At 43.4% G+C, this 17,115-nt stretch overlaps 1 protein-coding gene across 3 annotated transcripts; it reads right to left on the minus strand.

The window, feature by feature from the left end:
• Nucleotides 1-2,090: 2,090 nt before the first annotated feature.
• LOC112247322 (ankyrin repeat and SOCS box protein 13-like) lies at nucleotides 2,091-17,042 on the minus strand. 3 transcript variants are annotated; one of them, XM_024416055.2, is made up of 6 exons: nucleotides 16,914-17,042; nucleotides 16,454-16,641; nucleotides 16,089-16,245; nucleotides 15,885-16,019; nucleotides 15,527-15,718; nucleotides 12,256-13,712 (listed from the first exon to the last, which is right to left on the minus strand). In XM_024416055.2, the coding sequence occupies exons 1-6, from the start codon at nucleotides 16,957-16,959 to the stop codon at nucleotides 13,585-13,587; spliced, it is 846 nt and encodes a 281-aa protein (XP_024271823.1). In that variant the 5' UTR covers nucleotides 16,960-17,042; the 3' UTR covers nucleotides 12,256-13,584. The 3 variants fall into 3 exon arrangements, with proteins under 3 accessions (XP_024271824.1, XP_024271823.1, XP_024271822.1); XM_024416056.2 differs by lacking the exons at nucleotides 12,256-13,712; nucleotides 16,914-17,042 and adding an exon at nucleotides 2,091-2,925 and having other exon boundaries at nucleotides 16,454-16,906; XM_024416054.2 differs by lacking the exon at nucleotides 16,914-17,042 and having other exon boundaries at nucleotides 16,454-16,906.
• Between the last annotated feature and the right edge of the window lie 73 nt (nucleotides 17,043-17,115).

The raw sequence follows: 17,115 nt of genomic DNA on the forward strand, positions 1-17,115 counted from the left end.
TTTTGTATAACCCTTTTCCAGACAAGAAAAGACCTTGGAGAGTGTGTGTGGAGAGGAGGCTGATGGGAGGAGCTTGGAGGACTGGCTCATTGTAATGGCTGGAATGGAATATATTGAACGGAGTCAGACATGTGGTTTCCATGGGTTTGATACTGTTCCATTTATTCCTTTCCATCCATTACAACCAGCCAGATCTCATAGCTCCTCCCACCACAAACTCTCTCTTTCCAAGGTCTTCTCTTTCTGAAACCATTGGAGAGTTGCTTCATCTGATTGCCTGGAAAAGGGTTATATAACCACAGTAACAAAAGAGATGTTGGAGGGAAAAAGCAACATGTGTCATTCCAAGATCTGGCATAAACTGATAGCAGCACTTCTAAAAAACACGATGGACTAACTACAGGGAAGGGGACCTCTTACTGTGGATCTGATCTGTGGTCGTTTCATTTTGTGGTTGTCGTCATATGTAAAACAGTCCAATAACAACCAGAGGTTTTTCCATCATTTATGTCAAATTCATAGTCTCATAAAGTGATATGTTACCTAAAGATAGTTGAAAAACTCAAGAAATATTGTTGAGAACCAAAAAGCACTTTCAATCAGCACTATATTTTCAGGCACAATACCTTCTGAGGGAGTTTTAAGCAGGTAGTGTTGAACAATCCATGTTATTGATAGTCTTGTTTTAAGTCCTTTGGCACAAACCATTCGACTTGCATGATCAATGAAAAAGTACCATGTTTGTAGTACTTGGACAAACTGTTGAAACTAACTGCCACTGACCCCCTTTTTAAGAATTTAACCTTTGACCTTTGTTTTGTTCAAAGTCTGAAAAACCCACACCTGCCCTTCTAAGAGCCCTGGCCCCTACACCTCAACATGGCACACACATACACACTCCAGAACATCTCTCAACAGTTTGTGTGTGTGTCTGTCTGTGTGAATTGGTGAATGTGTGCGTGGTCGTGTGTGTGTGTGTGTGTGTGTGTGCATGTGTCCGGCGTCAAACTCACTCTGCTATGACCATTGTGATATGTCTGAAGTATTTTAATGAACTGTCTTTTAAAATATTCCTCGTGGGTTTTCCTCCTGAAAACTGAGACTGAGCAATAAAATCACAATAACATTTAGGACTGCCAGCTGGCCGTGCTGAAACGTTAAAATGATCACACACACAAACACACCTACAGCAGAGTCTCTTATTTCACTTGCCTGGTGTTGGAGCTTTCAGACACCCACAGTAGACATTAGGCAAGTTGCCTTTAACGGAAAACTGTGGACGGTTAAGTTATTATTTCATGTTTTTGGTGGCTGGGATTCCAATATCTCTCATAGCCAAGACTATTGCCTTACCAGACTGAGACAACCTGTGGTTGCAGTTTTTCTAGTCAACCACCATGTAAGGAATCCAGACATTACCCAATACCCTGTATGGTTCCTGGGGACTACATGTTGTAGACTAGCAGACATGTCGATACTCTGTGTGAGTCCGACAGGTCTACACTCTTAGACAAAAGGGTTCCAAAAGGGTTATTCAGCTGTCTCCATAGGAGAACCCTTTTAGGTTCTAGATAAACGTTTTTTTCTCTTAGAGTGTAGGTTGTAGGGGGAGTTCTTATCGATCCTACACGTGTGATGTAGCAGACAGACTTTTGTCAATACTTGTGTGAGGAAGGTATAGTTTCGCTCTGATACTTGTGTGCGTGTGGGATTGTGGTATACACGTGATGTCAGCTTCTCATGGTCCAAGGTTGCCTGTAGTGTGTAGGAATGAAGAAGCACAATAAACTAGAGCTGGGAATTGCTAGAGACATTACAATACGATATGATCACAATACTTAGGCGCTGATACAATACTTATTGAGATTCTCACAATGTATTGGAATTCGTGTGTGTGTGTGTGTACACACACAGTAGTGGAAAAAGTACCCAATTGTCATACTTGAGTAAAAGTAAAGATGCCTTAATAGAAAAGTGAAAGTCTAAAAATATTTGGTTTTAAATATACTTATACATCAAGAGTAAAAGTATAAATCATTTTAAATTCCTTATTTTAAGCAAACCAGATGGCACCATTTTCTTGTATTTATAGCCACAGGCATACTCTAACACTCAGACATCATTTACAAACGAAGCATGTGTGTTTAGTGAGTCCACTAGATCAAAGGCAGTAGGCGTGACCAGGGAGGTTCTCTTGAAGTGCGTGAATTTTACAATGTTGCTGTCCTGCTAAGCATTCAAAATGTAACAAGTACTTTTGGGTGTCAGGGAAATGTAAGGAGTAAAAAGTACATTATTTTCTTCAGGAATGTAGTGAAGTAAAAGTAAGAAATATAACTAGTTAAGTAAAGATATCCCCAAAAAACTACTTAGCTAGTATTTTTTACCTAAGTACTTTACACCACTGTGTGTGTGTGTGTGTGTATCGGAATGTGAGGCATGCGGCAGATGTCCCATTGGGCCGTCCTGGACCCAACTGATGACTACAGCAGCTGGGTGACCCTCTCACTCAGTCCGCCTCACACGGCAGGCACCGCCTACTGACCCCTCACAGCTCTTCTGGGTGTCATAAGGGTGGTCCTGTGGCATAAATGGGGTTAGGGTCTGGGGGGGAGGGTGGGGTAGAGTCAGTACCAGGAATCAGCCCCTCACCTATTCTCATCAGCACCACTTTTCCAGTTGTAAGAGAGGTTATGAGGTAAACTTTCCAAATGGAAAATGGGAAAACGGGGCATCTTCAACTGATTTTTTCAAATGTCTCCAGTATGGGTAACAAGTGTGAGTCAGAGAGAAAGGGGACACACACACACACAGATGGAGTAGAGATGAGGTAAAGGTTGTCCTGTCTTGGGGGTCATGGTTGAGCAGTGCCAGGGTAGAGGATCTGAGCTGGTCTCTGTGGTCTCCAGGTCAAAGGTCAGGGCTCTGAGGACACAACACAAGACCCACGCCATAAAACTCATAGTTAGAAGGATGTATGGTGCAGTTAGCCTGTGGGAGGCATCCTGTTAAATCAGACAGTTAACAAGGACACACGCACATATGCCATTTTCCTCCTATCACCCTTGATGTAAGCCACATGCCACTGAACCAGCTAGGGAAAGAGAGCTGAGAGGAGAGATATGTGCCTGAAGAACGTCAGGAATTCCAATCCCTGAGCACTAACCAACACAATCACCTCAAAATAAACAGGCCAGACCCTGAATGAAGTGTCAGCACCAGTCACGGCACTAAGCCCCAAATAGAAGAACTATGTGATACCACTAAACTGAGACACAAACTCAGTCACAGGTGTAAATATTTCCCCTCAGCACCTTTCAGGCTGTTACTGAGTGGCTAATCTTATCTCCATATAAACACGCCTTAAAAAGCAACAGCCGTGAATTAAGGCCACTGAAAAAAATGCTGTGTCGAATCAAACCTTGAATTTGTCTTTAACGTCGTCGCCACGCAATGGACAAAAACACTCACATGAAAACAAACCAGACGTGTAATCACTTACTCAACTCAACTTTCTTATGCTTGTCCTTGGTCACTAAGGTCTTTAGTTAGGTCAGTGAAGAAGAGCAGGGTAATATAGTACCTGTCCTGATGCACATACATTGAGCAAGACATTTTCCCCCGAAAACTATTTTTTATCATCTGCACGAATCAGCAGGTAATAAACAAGACCTTACAAGATAACATAACGGTCTATACAATGTCTGACTGTGCAGTCTCTTCACATCTCCCTCCTTCTCCTCCTCCCGTTCCCCCCACTAACATACTTATTACACCTGTACTGAGAACAACCTGTCTAGTTGACACTGCTTTCCTAGTCGAAATAAGGTCAAACCGCCAGAGAGGAACACGCAGTAAAAGTGTTCACATAATGTAAAAAGCTAAAACAGTAAATGCAGGTTTGGCAGCCTGTCACACGTTGTCATTATGGTGGGCGATAAAATGTCAAATTAATGGTTGTGAGAAAGAGAAGAGGCCTATTAGCAACAGGGAAACAAGCTGGAGTACATTCTGTTCTGGATCACATTGTTTCTCTGGCCAGCTCCACCAACCATCGGCGGAGAAGGTAGCTTCAGGACCTTATTCTACAGCCATACAACCAGACCCATCGTTTCCCTTCTAAAGGCTGATGTAAAAAGGGCTTTAGAAATACATTTGATTGATTGATTGATTGATTGATACAGGGATATTTGGGTTACATACAACAATGTGAGCCAGCATTTTTATCCTTCACCCAAATATGTGTTCGACTGCTCACAGAAAAAAAACATTGTGCACCACAAGAAAAGGAACGAAGGAAATCAGACCAGTTTAAATACTTGACTTCTGAGAATGTGTGGATATTTAATGTGCTTTTGTGAAAGGGGTAGTTGTGGGGTGTGTTTGCATATACAGTGCCTTGCGAAAGTATTCGGCCCCCTTGAACTTTGCGACCTTTTGCCACATTTCAGGCTTCAAACATAAAGATATAAAACTGTATTTTTTTGTGAAGAATCAACAACAAGTGGGACACAATCATGAAGTGGAACGACATTTATTGGATATTTCAAACTTTTTTAACAAATCAAAAACTGAAAAATTGGGCGTGCAAAATTATTCAGCCCCTTTACTTTCAGTGCAGCAAACTCTCTCCAGAAGTTCAGTGAGGATCTCTGAATGATCCAATGTTAACCTAACTGACTAATGATGATAAATACAATCCACCTGTGTGTAATCAAGTCTCTGTATAAATGCACCTGCACTGTGATAGTCTCAGAGGTCCGTTAAAAGCGCAGAGAGCATCATGAAGAACAAGGAACACACCAGGCAGGTCCGAGATACTGTTGTGAAGAAGTTTAAAGCCGGATTTGGATACAAAAAGATTTCCCAAGCTTTAAACATCCCAAGGAGCACTGTGCAAGCGATAATTTTTTTTAAATTTTTTATTTATTTATCCATTATTTTACCAGGTAAGTTGACTGAGAACACATTCTCATTTACAGCAACGACCTGGGGAATAGTTACAGGGGAGAGGAGGGGGATGAATGAGCCAATTGTAAACTGGGGATTATTAGGTGACCGTGATGGTTTGAGGGTCAGATTGGGAATTTAGCCAGGACACCGGGGTTAACACCCCTACTCTTACGATAAGTGCCATGGGATCTTTAATGACCTCAGCGAGTCAGGACACCCGTTTAACGTCCCATCCGAGAGACAGCACCCTACACAGGGCAGTGTCCCCAATCACTGCCCTGGGGTATTGGGATATTTTTTAGACCAGTGGAAAGAGTGCCTCCTACTGGCCCTCCAACACCACTTCCAGCAGCATCTGGTCTCCCATCCAAGGACTGACCAGGACCAACCCTGCTTAGCTTCAGAAGCAAGCCAGCAGTGGTATGCAGGGTGGTATGCTGCTATAATATTGAAATGGAAGGAGTATCAGACCACTGCAAATCTACCAAGACCTGGCCGTCCCTCTAAACTTTCAGCTCATACAAGGAGAAGACTGATCAGAGATGCAGCCAAGAGGCCCATGATCACTCTGGATGAACTGCAGAGATCTACAGCTGAGGTGGGAGACTCTGTCCATAGGACAACAATCAGTCGTATATTGCACAAATCTGGCCTTTATGGAAGAGTGGCAAGAAGAAAGCCATTTCTTAAAGATATCCATAAAAAGTGTTGTTTAAAGTTTGCCACAAGCCACCTGGGAGACACACCAAACATGTGGAAGAAGGTGCTCTGGTCAGATGAAACCAAAATTGAACTTTTTGGCAACAATGCAAAATGTTATGTTTGGCGTAAAAGCAACACAGCTCATCACCCTGAACACACCATCCCCACTGTCAAACATGGTGGTGGTAGCATCATGGTTTGGGCCTGCTTTTCTTCAGCAGGGACAGGGAAGATGGTTAAAATTGATGGGAAGATGGATGGAGCCAAATACAGGACCATTCTGGAAGAAAACCTGATGGAGTCTGCAAAAGACCTGAGACTGGGACGGAGATTTATCTTCCAACAAGACAATGATCCAAAACATAAAGCAAAATCTACAATGGAATGGTTCAAAAATAAACATATCCAGGTGTTAGAATGGCCAAGTCAAAGTCCAGACCTGAATCCAATCGAGAATCTGTGGAAAGAACTGAAAACTGCTGTTCACAAATGCTCTCCATCCAACCTCACTGAGCTCGAGCTGTTTTGCAAGGAGGAATGGGAAAAGATTTCAGTCTCTCGATGTGCAAAACTGATAGAGACATACCCCAAGCGACTTACAGCTGTAATCGCAGCAAAAGGTGGCGCTACAAAGTATTAACTTAAGGGGGCTGAATAATTTTGCACGCCCAATTTTTCAGTTTTTGATTTGTTAAAAAAGTTTGAAATATCCAATAAATGTCGTTCCACTTCATGATTATGTCCCACTTGTTGTTGATTCTTCACAAAAAAATACAGTTTTATATCTTTATGTTTGAAGCCTGAAATGTGGCAAAAGTTTGCAAAGTTCAAGGGGGCCGAATACTTTCGCAAGGCACTGTATGTCGGGTGTGCACGTGGATTTTGCCACTAAGGTGTCAAATACCCATAACCAATAGCTTTGACAGAAGGCACCATGTGAACGCAACTGCAGATGCAGATGAAGGCCTCTAAGGAGGGAAATAACCGGTTCCACATTTGCCACTTTGTCTTCTTGAAAAAGCCCACAGCTCTTTCTTAAATGTCTGTTGTACTGTGGTTGCCAAAGGACCCCAAGGTCTCAAACCAATCCAATCAGCATTTAGCTTTTCTTCTTTATCTTTCAATCGAGTGCAGGCTTGAAGCACGAGACGCTGAGACTTGCTTACAAAGAAAAATTGGATATTGGAGAGACGGGACAGACTCATACACAATCAGTCTGTGAAAGACTAACTGTGTATGAGTGTTTGTGAGAAAAGTAAAGTGTGTTCATGTATGTGTGCTTTTTTCCCCTGCATTTCTCGTCAATAGTGCCAGTCTGGGCCCTCCTGTGCTCCCTGGGCTAGCCCAGGACAGTCTGTCCGTCTGGGCCCTCATGTGCTCCCTGGGCTAGCCCAGGACAGTCTGTCCGTCTGGACCCTCCTGTGCTCCCTGGGCTAGCCCAGGACAGTCTGTCCGTCTGGGCCCTCATGTGCTCCCTGGGCTAGCCCAGGACAGTCTGTCCGTCTGGACCCTCCTGTGCTCCCTGGGCTAGCCCAGGACAGTCTGTCCGTCTGGACCCTCCTGTGCTCCCTGGGCTAGCCCAGGACAGTCTGTCCGTCTGGACCCTCCTGTGCTCCCTGGGCTAGCCCAGGACAGTCTGTCTGTCTGGGCCCTCATGTGCTCCCTGGGTTAGCCCAGGACAGTCTGTCCGTCTGGGCCCTCATGTGCTCCCTGGGCTAGCCCAGGACAGTCTGTCCGCCTGCCTGGGCCCTTCAGTGCTCCCTGTGCTCGCCCAGGACAGTCTGTCCGCCTGCCTGGGCCCTTCAGTGCTCCCTGGGCTAGCCGAGGACAGTCTGTCCGTCTGGGCCCTCCTGTGCTCCCTGGGCTAGCCCAGGACAGTCTGTCTGTCTGGGCCCTCCTGTGCTAGCCCAGGACAGTCTGTCTGTCTGGGCCCTCCTGTGCTCCCTGGGCTAGCCCAGGACAGTCTGTCCGTCTGGGCCCTCCTGTGCTCCCTGGGCTAGCCCAGGACAGTCTGTCCGCCTGGGCCCTTCAGTGCTCCCTGTGCTCGCCCAGGACAGTCTGTCCGCCTGGGCCCTTCAGTGCTCCCTGTGCTCGCCCAGGACAGTCTGTCCGTCTGGGCCCTCCTGTGCTAGCCCAGGACAGTCTGTCCGTCTGGGCCTTTCTGTGCTCCCTGTGCTCGCCCAGGACTGTCTGTCCGTCTGGGCCCTCCTGTGCTCGCCCAGGACTGTCTGTCCGTCTGGGCCCTCCTGTGCTCGCCCAGGACAGTCTGTCTGTCTGGGCCTTTCTGTGCTCCCTGTGCTCGCCCAGGACAGTCTGTCTGTCTGGGCCTTTCTGTGCTCCCTGGTGTATGTGTCATTGGAGAGAAAATGAGAAAGACTTTGTCTGGGAAGAAGAAACTGCTGACTTCACCCCCACTGACTAAACTGGAGTAGTACTGTGTATGGTTAGGAAGCAGGGTGGGGTAGAACTGGCCTGGGGACTCCCTATAGAAAATATAACCAGATGGTTGGGTCATCTGGCCGCTCACTGTGCTTCTGGGACGTGTGTGTGTGTGTGTGTGTGTGTGTGTGTGTGTGTGTGTGTGTGTGTCCGTCGGTGTGGCTGACTAGACAGATGTGCATATTTTCTCCGGCTGGAGGAGACGAGACTGTTTTACAGTAAGTCTGGATGAAGACGCCCAGCCGTAGGCCTTTTAGATAAATTCTCTGGGATACTGACTTGTTGACTTTTAATTTCTGACGTGTTAGGTGGACTTGCTAGATGGTGCTTGTACTTCAGGCTAAAAAGGTATTAAAGCTAAAGAGTTGATCCTTCTAACCATGTTGAGTACCAATCTGTTGTAACTATACTGCAGTGAACTGCTGAAGAGGTCCCACGTGACTTCTGAGCTGTGGTTTCAGACAAGGCCATAAACAGGTGTGCCTCAGTGTTCGATGATCTTTTCAGTCAAATACACGTCCATTCAGTCATACAGAGCAGAATCACTTCAAAGAAGAGCTGCTTTCAAGCCAGTATTCTCCTCCCATTCGCCATGCTTTATTTACCAGTGCAGCGGAATAACTCAATTCCACCAGTCACCCTTAAAGCAGATTTAGGAGACACACACACCCAAAATGGTGCCTCACAGCCTCTTACTCTAACAAGCAGACAGAGTAGACGGTCTGGGCTATGTGTGCTGTGTGTTGTAGTGCCTGACCAGTTCTGAGTTATGGTGTGTTAGTGATTTTCCTTAATATGAACTTTTAACCCATTGTTATAATTATATGGGAGTGGAGAAGCAATAATTACACCAAGCATTTAATAACTGGTCCGGGGCCAGTTTTGTTGTTAGTCCCATTATGGTTAAGGTGAAGACTTAAGTACAGGACAGGCTGGTCCTAAATCAGTTGCTCATAGCTGAAAGTAACTATCAGAGGCCCAGCTTGACACAAACACTGTCTCACATCTGCTCCTCGTTGAATGGAGGAAGGATTCCTAACTGGAAGTGAAGAGCTCGCCCAGTGAAGCCTAGCAGACCATCACAGCATCAAGTCTATCTCTTCTCTAAAACACACTGAGCCTCTCAGATTCCCGCCTGATCTATCTACATCCATCCTTAATCCCCCCCAAGGAAGTGTACAAACTTGTCTACAAAGAGGTGAAGTCTCTCATTGCTAACAAAGATGTGAGGGTAATACACATTGGCATATCTACTGAGAGGTTGGAGTTCAAAGGTTGAAAGCTAACAAGAGTAACTCCATTCCACTGATAAACCTTGGTAGATCTCCGCGATAGTACAGACAGATGTCATCTAGGAAAGCACATCAACGTGGTTTTTGTGTTAGGTGAGCAACAGAGGAAGTACAGGGAAATACAGTAGTCCCATCCATCTCAATCTTTAGCCTTTTGTTCTGTAATCTAAAGAGGGTGGGTGAATGAGTGTATTCTCACCTCACTCACGAATGAGCACGTTTTAAGCCTTTTATTTAGTTGTCTCAAATGCTAGTCTATTGATCCATTTCTTCAAATGGATAGTTCAAGGTTCACTATATCTCCATATCAGCTCAGACAATTCAGGAAAACAGATGTACTCACAGCCTCTTGTCTACTAGTGTTGGAGCAAATGTTTTCCTTTTCTCAGAGACGCAACATGGCCTGATGCTCTGGCAGTGCAGATGCTTTGTAACTTGACGAATGAGCGAGAAGATTGATTGTTGTTTAACAAATTCCTAACCTATGGCACATCCTAGTGGACACTGGACAAAATTATGGCTGGAGATCCATCTTGTTGCTCATTTCAATTTCTGTTCATCATGATATTTGGCCTACTCTAACAGTTGACCCAATTTAGATGAATGAATCAAGCTTATCGTAATAAAATCCAAAAGGCAGCGAGCATGTCAACAATGTCGTTCATTAACACACAATGTCAGTCTCACAATATACAGAGCAACACAGTCATGTATACATACATTTCCGGGAGGATAAATTAATTACAATAGTATTGGACTCTGACAGATTTAAACAGTAACACAAACATGTATCATAATAAATAGATATTTGTAGCATTCTTAATACGCAATACTGATTCACAAATATACTTTATCAAGTGTGGGCAGCATGCTAGATCCATTCAACTTTGATGTTACATTGCTTGATGGATAAAATAACCTCTGTTGGCTGCACAGAACCAAATACCTGATGTTTGAAATCCCTGTGCAGATACCTTTGACTGGTTTTGCCTTATCTGAACAGCCAGAGAAAGTGCCTTTGAAACAGGTGTATCATTCCTTTTAATAAAAGGCTGATCCAAAATCTCCAAATTGCACTTTTTATTTGTTCAAATATGTTTTAACTGAACATTCTTCTCATGCCTGTTGTCGTCTCCTCTGTCTGCTTCATCTTAATGTTAAGACAGAGAAAAATGTTTTCAAACCATCATCTACATAGTCAGCCTATTTTAAGACTTAGCAGTAGCAGATCCCTTCTGGACCGGGTCCAGTTATTTTAACAAGCTTTTTTTTATTTTTTAAAGAGGGTATTTATATTCGTTCCTTCATGTGAACAGGGAGGGCTCCAGCTATTTCTGCTCCTGAGCTTATTTATGGATGTGTTCTGGATGGTTGAAACTGTAATGGATGAGGCCGCGTTGTTTCCACGGAAAACAGTTCCAAATAGGTTCCTGTCGTGGTAGAAAAAAAAGAAGCTCTCGAATGCCGCAAGCGATGATCTAGCAACCTTAACACTTGACACACATGTCGTTTACTCAATAGACCAGCAGACATGCTGTCTCAGCACAGATTTGGAAGGGAGGCTAAATGGGGGGGGGCTGTTAGAACTTATTGATGATACTGACTTAAACGGATCAGCGTTCCGTCAACAGGACAGTTGTAAACCATGCAGCGTGTTGTCAAGATCGCAGATTTTAGAGAAACAACAAATGTCGGTACATAGAAGTGTCTTGTATTGGCTGAAAGCTTAAATTCTTGTTAATATAACTGCACTGTCCAATTTACAGTAGCTACTGTGAATAAAATGCCATGCTACTGTTTGAGGAGGGCTCCTAACAACAAAACACTTTTTTCTTCGCGATAGGTTTGATAAATTCACCTCTGAAGGTGAACTGTGAACTAACAATCTGAAATCTTGCACTGATTTATCATCCAAAGGGCCCCAGAGATAACATGAAGTGTTGTTCTGTTAGATAAAATCCTTTTTCATATCCTAAAAAAATCCATATAGCATGCACGATCGATTTCGTATTTCCACTCGTTCACTTTGCAAAGAAAGGAATCTGTGAAAATCTCACCCTAAACGCTGTTTCAACGAGTCAAATCACATTTGTATCTATTCCTCAGAGATCCTAGAGGGTAAAGAGACTTCACCATTTCATTAGGGTTGTAGTATATCCTATAGGACACCATATTTGGTCAGAGAGCAACGCCTTCATGGCACGCCGATGACACGGGCGGCCATCACTTGAACGACTGTATCTTTGTCAATTAAGCACCAATCGGGGTCAAACAAAGCTAGTTAGATAGCCAATGAGCTGGGCTTTATGGGAGCCATGTATATGTTGTAAAATGTAGCTACTAAACTAATACGACAGCATGCCTTTTCATTTTGGATAACAATTATAAGGATATTCAGAGTTATGAAGTTATGAAAACTGGTTGTTTTACAAATGTTAAACTTATAATATGGCTACTAATACTTGGAAAGCTAAATCAAAGTCCAAGTATACAGATTTGACGATATTCTTGCTGAAAAATGGAATATGAATGCGAATGTCTCCTTCACGATTTGCCCAAATGTACCTAGGGACTTCACACTAAAAGTCTTGTTGTTCACTAATTTTTCAAGTAATCCATCTGAAACTTTGCACATACACTGCTGCCATCTTGTGGACACCATCGGAATTACAACCAGAGTGATGGCTATAACTACAACCTTTCTCTTGCATTTCAAAGATGGTGGTAGAAAAAGAGAGGTTGTTTTTTTCTTTATATTTTCTTCTAGCAGATCTATTGTGTTATATTCTCCTACATTCAATTCACATTTCCACAAACTTCAAAGCGTTTCCTTTCAAATGGTACCAAGAATATGCATATCCTTGCTACAGGCAGTTAGATTTGGGTATGTCATTTAGGCGAAATTTGAAAAAAAGGGGGCTATCCCTAAGAAGTTGCTTTTCGAGTGCATATTTTGCTTTTTTGAGTGCATTCAAAAACTTGACAGTTCACAAAGCGGGTTAAACAGATCCATTATCTGAGAGGATAGTCACTTCCGCTGGACTTTAAGCGTTTTTTTCAACACAATTTGTCAACATATTGTGACGTGGAATCTATATGGAAAATACGTTCATTTTTGGTTGAGATATAGGTTGTAATCTCATTGATTAACATCTCAACCAAATATTACCCACACTGAAATGAGGTCGTGTGGCCAGTGGGGAAAGATTAAATAGGTCATAATATTTTAGAAACACACTTTGTGATTAATGCACGTTGCCTTACATAGACATCATGTTGATAAGACATATTCCTCTGTTCCCATTATTAAGACGGGTTATGTCAAATAATAACAGTATCAATACAGTGACCAGAGACATCGTGCAACTCTGAGGAATCCACACACACTCATCACACACCCCAAAAACAGACACCGTATTCAGGCCTGGGCCGTCTCAGCTATAGCGGATGCAACAGATCAGAGGCACCAACAGTAAAAAAACAGGATCGTTTCCCATGGTGTTTCTCTGCTGCCTGGATTCCACGTCCGCCTCAAACACATCCAGTTGTCAGGTGTGGTTTCCGTTCCGATGTCAGGGAGGAATCTGGGATACACATTGACATCTGGAGAGTGTCAACGGGAACGCCGCTCATCCTCCTGCTGCAACACCGTTTCTCATCCCTGAGGATGTGCCGGAGATCTGGGATGTGTTGCTAACGGTTGTGTTGTTGCCGCGTTGTCATGGCGTCTAAAATGCTGGTGTAGTGTCCACAGACGGTGTTGCAGAGTGGACAGGATCAGCTGCCAAAATCACTTCCTCTCCTCCATTTATTTTCTCCTCTCCCCCTCTCCCTTGTTTTCCGAGGGCCTCCATTTGTCTTTTATGTAGGTTTACAAGATATGGGAGTTCAAGGAATAAACTGTATGTAAAAAGTCCCCATTAAAACCTCCTATGCTTCTCTTCTTTAAATATGTATCTAATGTGATGATATGGCACACATTCTGAAGACATCAAAGAGAAAAGTGCTCCGTTTAAAAATACTGTTTGTTTGGAAACCTGTAAACCTGCTGTATGCATATTATTTTTATGCATCTAATCTAGTGCCATCTAAGGTTCAGACTGTAGCATTTTGATGATTGTGATGTTTATTTTTATTTTTTTAAGGTTTCAGTCTCTGAGCTTCCTTCCTTCACCTTAGTAAGATAATGGTATCAGGTTCAGTGGTAACATAGGAAGCGAATGATTTGCTTTGGTATGTCCAGCTGAACTACGACCTCCAGAGCTCTGCTACCCAGCATCACCCTCAGGGTCACTCTGCTCAGCTGCTGCAGACTCAATGGAGTACCTACAGGCAGACAACCACAAAGGTTTATGGGAGATTTAGTCTATCCACAACACTGGGATAGTATTCAAGTGTCAATACACAGTCAGGGATATATGTCCCGTTTAGTATATTTAAAGACTGGAGCTTTTGAGCAGGGATATTATGTTGATGTTTGCTTGCATAACCCAACAATAGGACTCAATAAAACATGAGTTGAGCTATTTTTTTTAAATGTATGTCACAATGTCTTTGCACTTCATGAAATAAAGTTTTTATTTTTCCTTACAAGAGGTGTCTGTGTCTGATGCCTAGGATACTGTTGCTGTCTGGCTTCTCGCACAGACCTGGTCTCACATTCCACGAGTGACTCTGTGGCAGAGGAATCTGTCTGGGTCTCATCATTAGTTACTGACCCGTAACTAAACTGAATGTTATAGTACTAATTGATCAGCTTCAGGGAACATGAGTAGGATAGACATTAACTTGAGGGACAGGACAGATGGACTTAGTCTATGTTCAAAATACTGGAGAAATATCTTTCTGACGTAAGACTGAGTATTGTCAGGGGTTAAAGTAAGCTGGTGTGGTTTGGTATTGCATCCTAAAAAAATAAATATGCTTCTGTAAATAGATATTTATCATAACCACATGTCAGCCGCATGTGAAATTGGGTGGCATATTATAGACGCTCCAAAATGCGGCATAGTTCGAGGAGAACACTGATATTTTTCCAAGGCAATGATGACTGGCAAAGACTGGCGCGCGCGGACATCAATTGAGGCTACAAGTAGACATCAATTGAGGCTACAAGTAGACACATCAATTGAGGCTACAAGTAGACACATCAACTGAGGCTACAAGTAGACACATCAACTGAGGCTACAAGTAGACACATCAATTCAAGCTACAAGTAGACACATCAATTCAAGCTACAAGTAGACACATCAATTCAAGCTACAAGTAGACACATCAATTCAAGCTACAAGTAGACACATCAATTCAAGCTACAAGTAGACACATCAATTCAAGCTACAAGTAGACACATCAATTCAAGCTACAAGTAGACACATCAATTCAAGCTACAAGTAGACACATCAATTCAGGCTACAAGTAGACACATCAATTCAGGCTACAAGTAGACACATCAATTCAGGCTACAAGTAGACACATCAATTCAGGCTACAAGTAGACACATCAATTCAGGCTACAAGTAGACACATCAATTCAAGCTACAAGTAGACACATCAATTCAGGCTACAAGTGTAGGCAGAATGACAATCGCAGAACGTCATTAGACTTTCTGGTGTTTTAACAGGTGTTTCTTTCCATTCATCAAATGGTTGGGGCAGAGCACTGTTTGGCTGTTGGAATTCATTTGTGAGTGGACAAACATGCACGTGTAGCCTACATGATGAAAACATCATGACTGGTTGTGTTCATGCCACATTAAGTTAAATGACAAATCGTTATTACTAGAACCACAGAGATCCTATTAAATTAATATGGATTCTACTTTATATGTCATTCTATAATTAGGCCCATAAAAAAACAGGAAGAAATTAAATCTACCTTGACCTGAGTATTGTGTACCAATTAAGAAGTGTTCAAACAGCTGTTTTTGATGGGTTCAACATCATCAAGTTCTTATTTTTTATCAATTTCTTTTACTGTTCCACTACCTGTAACTTTCTGATCCTGAAAAATTAGCAATGGGCACCACCTACTGGTGACACTGTGACATTGCTTAGAAATCCACAAAAACATACTGGTACAGCACATCTATTGCTTAAAGCTGGTAACTGTGGTATAAAAACCTCTCTCACACTGTGACTTACTGTCATAAAACTCTAAGCAGAGTGCAGCGGGAGAACCGGGTTCGATGTATTCAATGGGCTTCTTATCGTTTTTGTCTTTGGCGTAGATGTTCGTCCCAAACTCCACCAGCATGTCGATCATGTCTACACTCTTCACTTTAGCAGCATGGTGCAGGGCCGTCTTGTGCAGCCGAGCATAATTCACTTTGGCACCTGAGGAGGCAAATTACACACAAAAGAGGTTATTACTAAAGGTGCACTGCAGAGTTGAGAACTCAAAACCAGGGTTTTATTCTCTATTCAGGTCTTTATTCATTGTGTTATTCTTCTTCACAATCAGATAATTAGTTGTTAGAGAGTGTTATTCTCAAACGCTCACCTGCGTTGAGTAGCACCTTGACACAGGCCGTGTGGTCGTTGGCACACGCCACATGCAATGGGGTCCCATAGTACAGGTCATATGCCTCCAGACTGGCACCTTTAGCGATCATGATCTTCACAACATCAGCATTACCTGGGACACAAGAACAAACTGTCACAAGTTCTCAAACCATCTTGATGCACGCTCATCCTACACGCTTACCCCCCATGCAAGCTTCATGTAGGGGTGAGGTGGTCAGGGAAGAGAGGGTGGGGTTCACCTTGGCCCCATGCTCCAGCAGCATCCGCACACAGTCAAAGCTCCCAACCGAGCAGGCCTCACACAGAGGGGTGCTACCGTCCGTGTTACGGGCATCCACCTGCAAGACAACACAGCCATCATTTGTCCTAATTAACTATAAAGAACACATTACTTTCTCTTGATCTTTAACCTGCGTTGAATCTGGGTCCCACCCTTCTATATCTATGACTAGATATATCCTTTATTATTTTAATTATTCTATGGCTAACCTACCTCATTTATTGAAGTTATTTCTCTTATCTCTCTCAACTTAGTGACAGTCTCACCTGTGCTCCAGCATCCAGTAGCAGCCTGACACACTGGGTCTGCCCCCTTTCACATGCCTCATGGAGGGGGGTGATGGAGTCCACAGCCACTATGTTGACAGAGGCTCCGCTCTGGATGAGTTGCTGCAGCTGGGCAGCATGTCCCTCGGAGGCCGCCTCGTGCACCTCCGTCCTCTCTGACCAGCAGCCTGGGGCAAGCCACACAGTCATCAGCCAGAGAATACATATTGCTACATAATCAACCGGAGCGAGGTGAGTGCATGCTAGATCATCTCTGGTATTGACATCCCATTTTGCCATCGTAAACCTTTACTTGACAATCTATATGGACTAAAACACAACATGGCACATATGTAGCTGATTTACGTTGCTGTTATATCATGAACACATGCTTGCTAGCTATGGCATGCAGTAACCAAATGGATGCTAGCATACAAAACCGAAATACTTTCATAGGCACCTATGTCTCCAAAGAAATACGGTCTGGCAGTTTCAACCTCCATCATTTGGTCAAATCCCGTTTTATGTTGAAAAACGGTCAATTACGTCCCACGAGAAGTAAACAAGCACATTTGAGCTGTGTTTACATGCGGCACTGACACATCACGTGACTGATTTTGACATGGCCTTTGATGGATTTGAGAGCATGCTGGGAGTTGTAG

Source organism: Oncorhynchus tshawytscha, linkage group LG33 (genome assembly GCF_018296145.1).
Source record: "Oncorhynchus tshawytscha isolate Ot180627B linkage group LG33, Otsh_v2.0, whole genome shotgun sequence".
Taxonomy (NCBI): Eukaryota; Metazoa; Chordata; class Actinopteri; order Salmoniformes; family Salmonidae; genus Oncorhynchus; species Oncorhynchus tshawytscha.

What these genes read in the sequence shown, in the direction of transcription:
- LOC112247322 (XM_024416054.2), bottom strand. Translation starts at nt 16,753, where the DNA reads ATGGCAAAATGGGATGTCAATACCAGAGATGATCTAGCATGCACTCAC. An exon ending in ACATGAAGCTTGCATGGGGG is followed by an intron (nt 16,020 to 16,088) that starts GTAAGCGTGTAG and finishes CTTGTGTCCCAG; the next exon opens with GTAATGCTGATGTTGTGAAG. An exon ending in CAAGGTGCTACTCAACGCAG is followed by an intron (nt 15,719 to 15,884) that starts GTGAGCGTTTGA and finishes TTGCCTCCTCAG; the next exon opens with GTGCCAAAGTGAATTATGCT.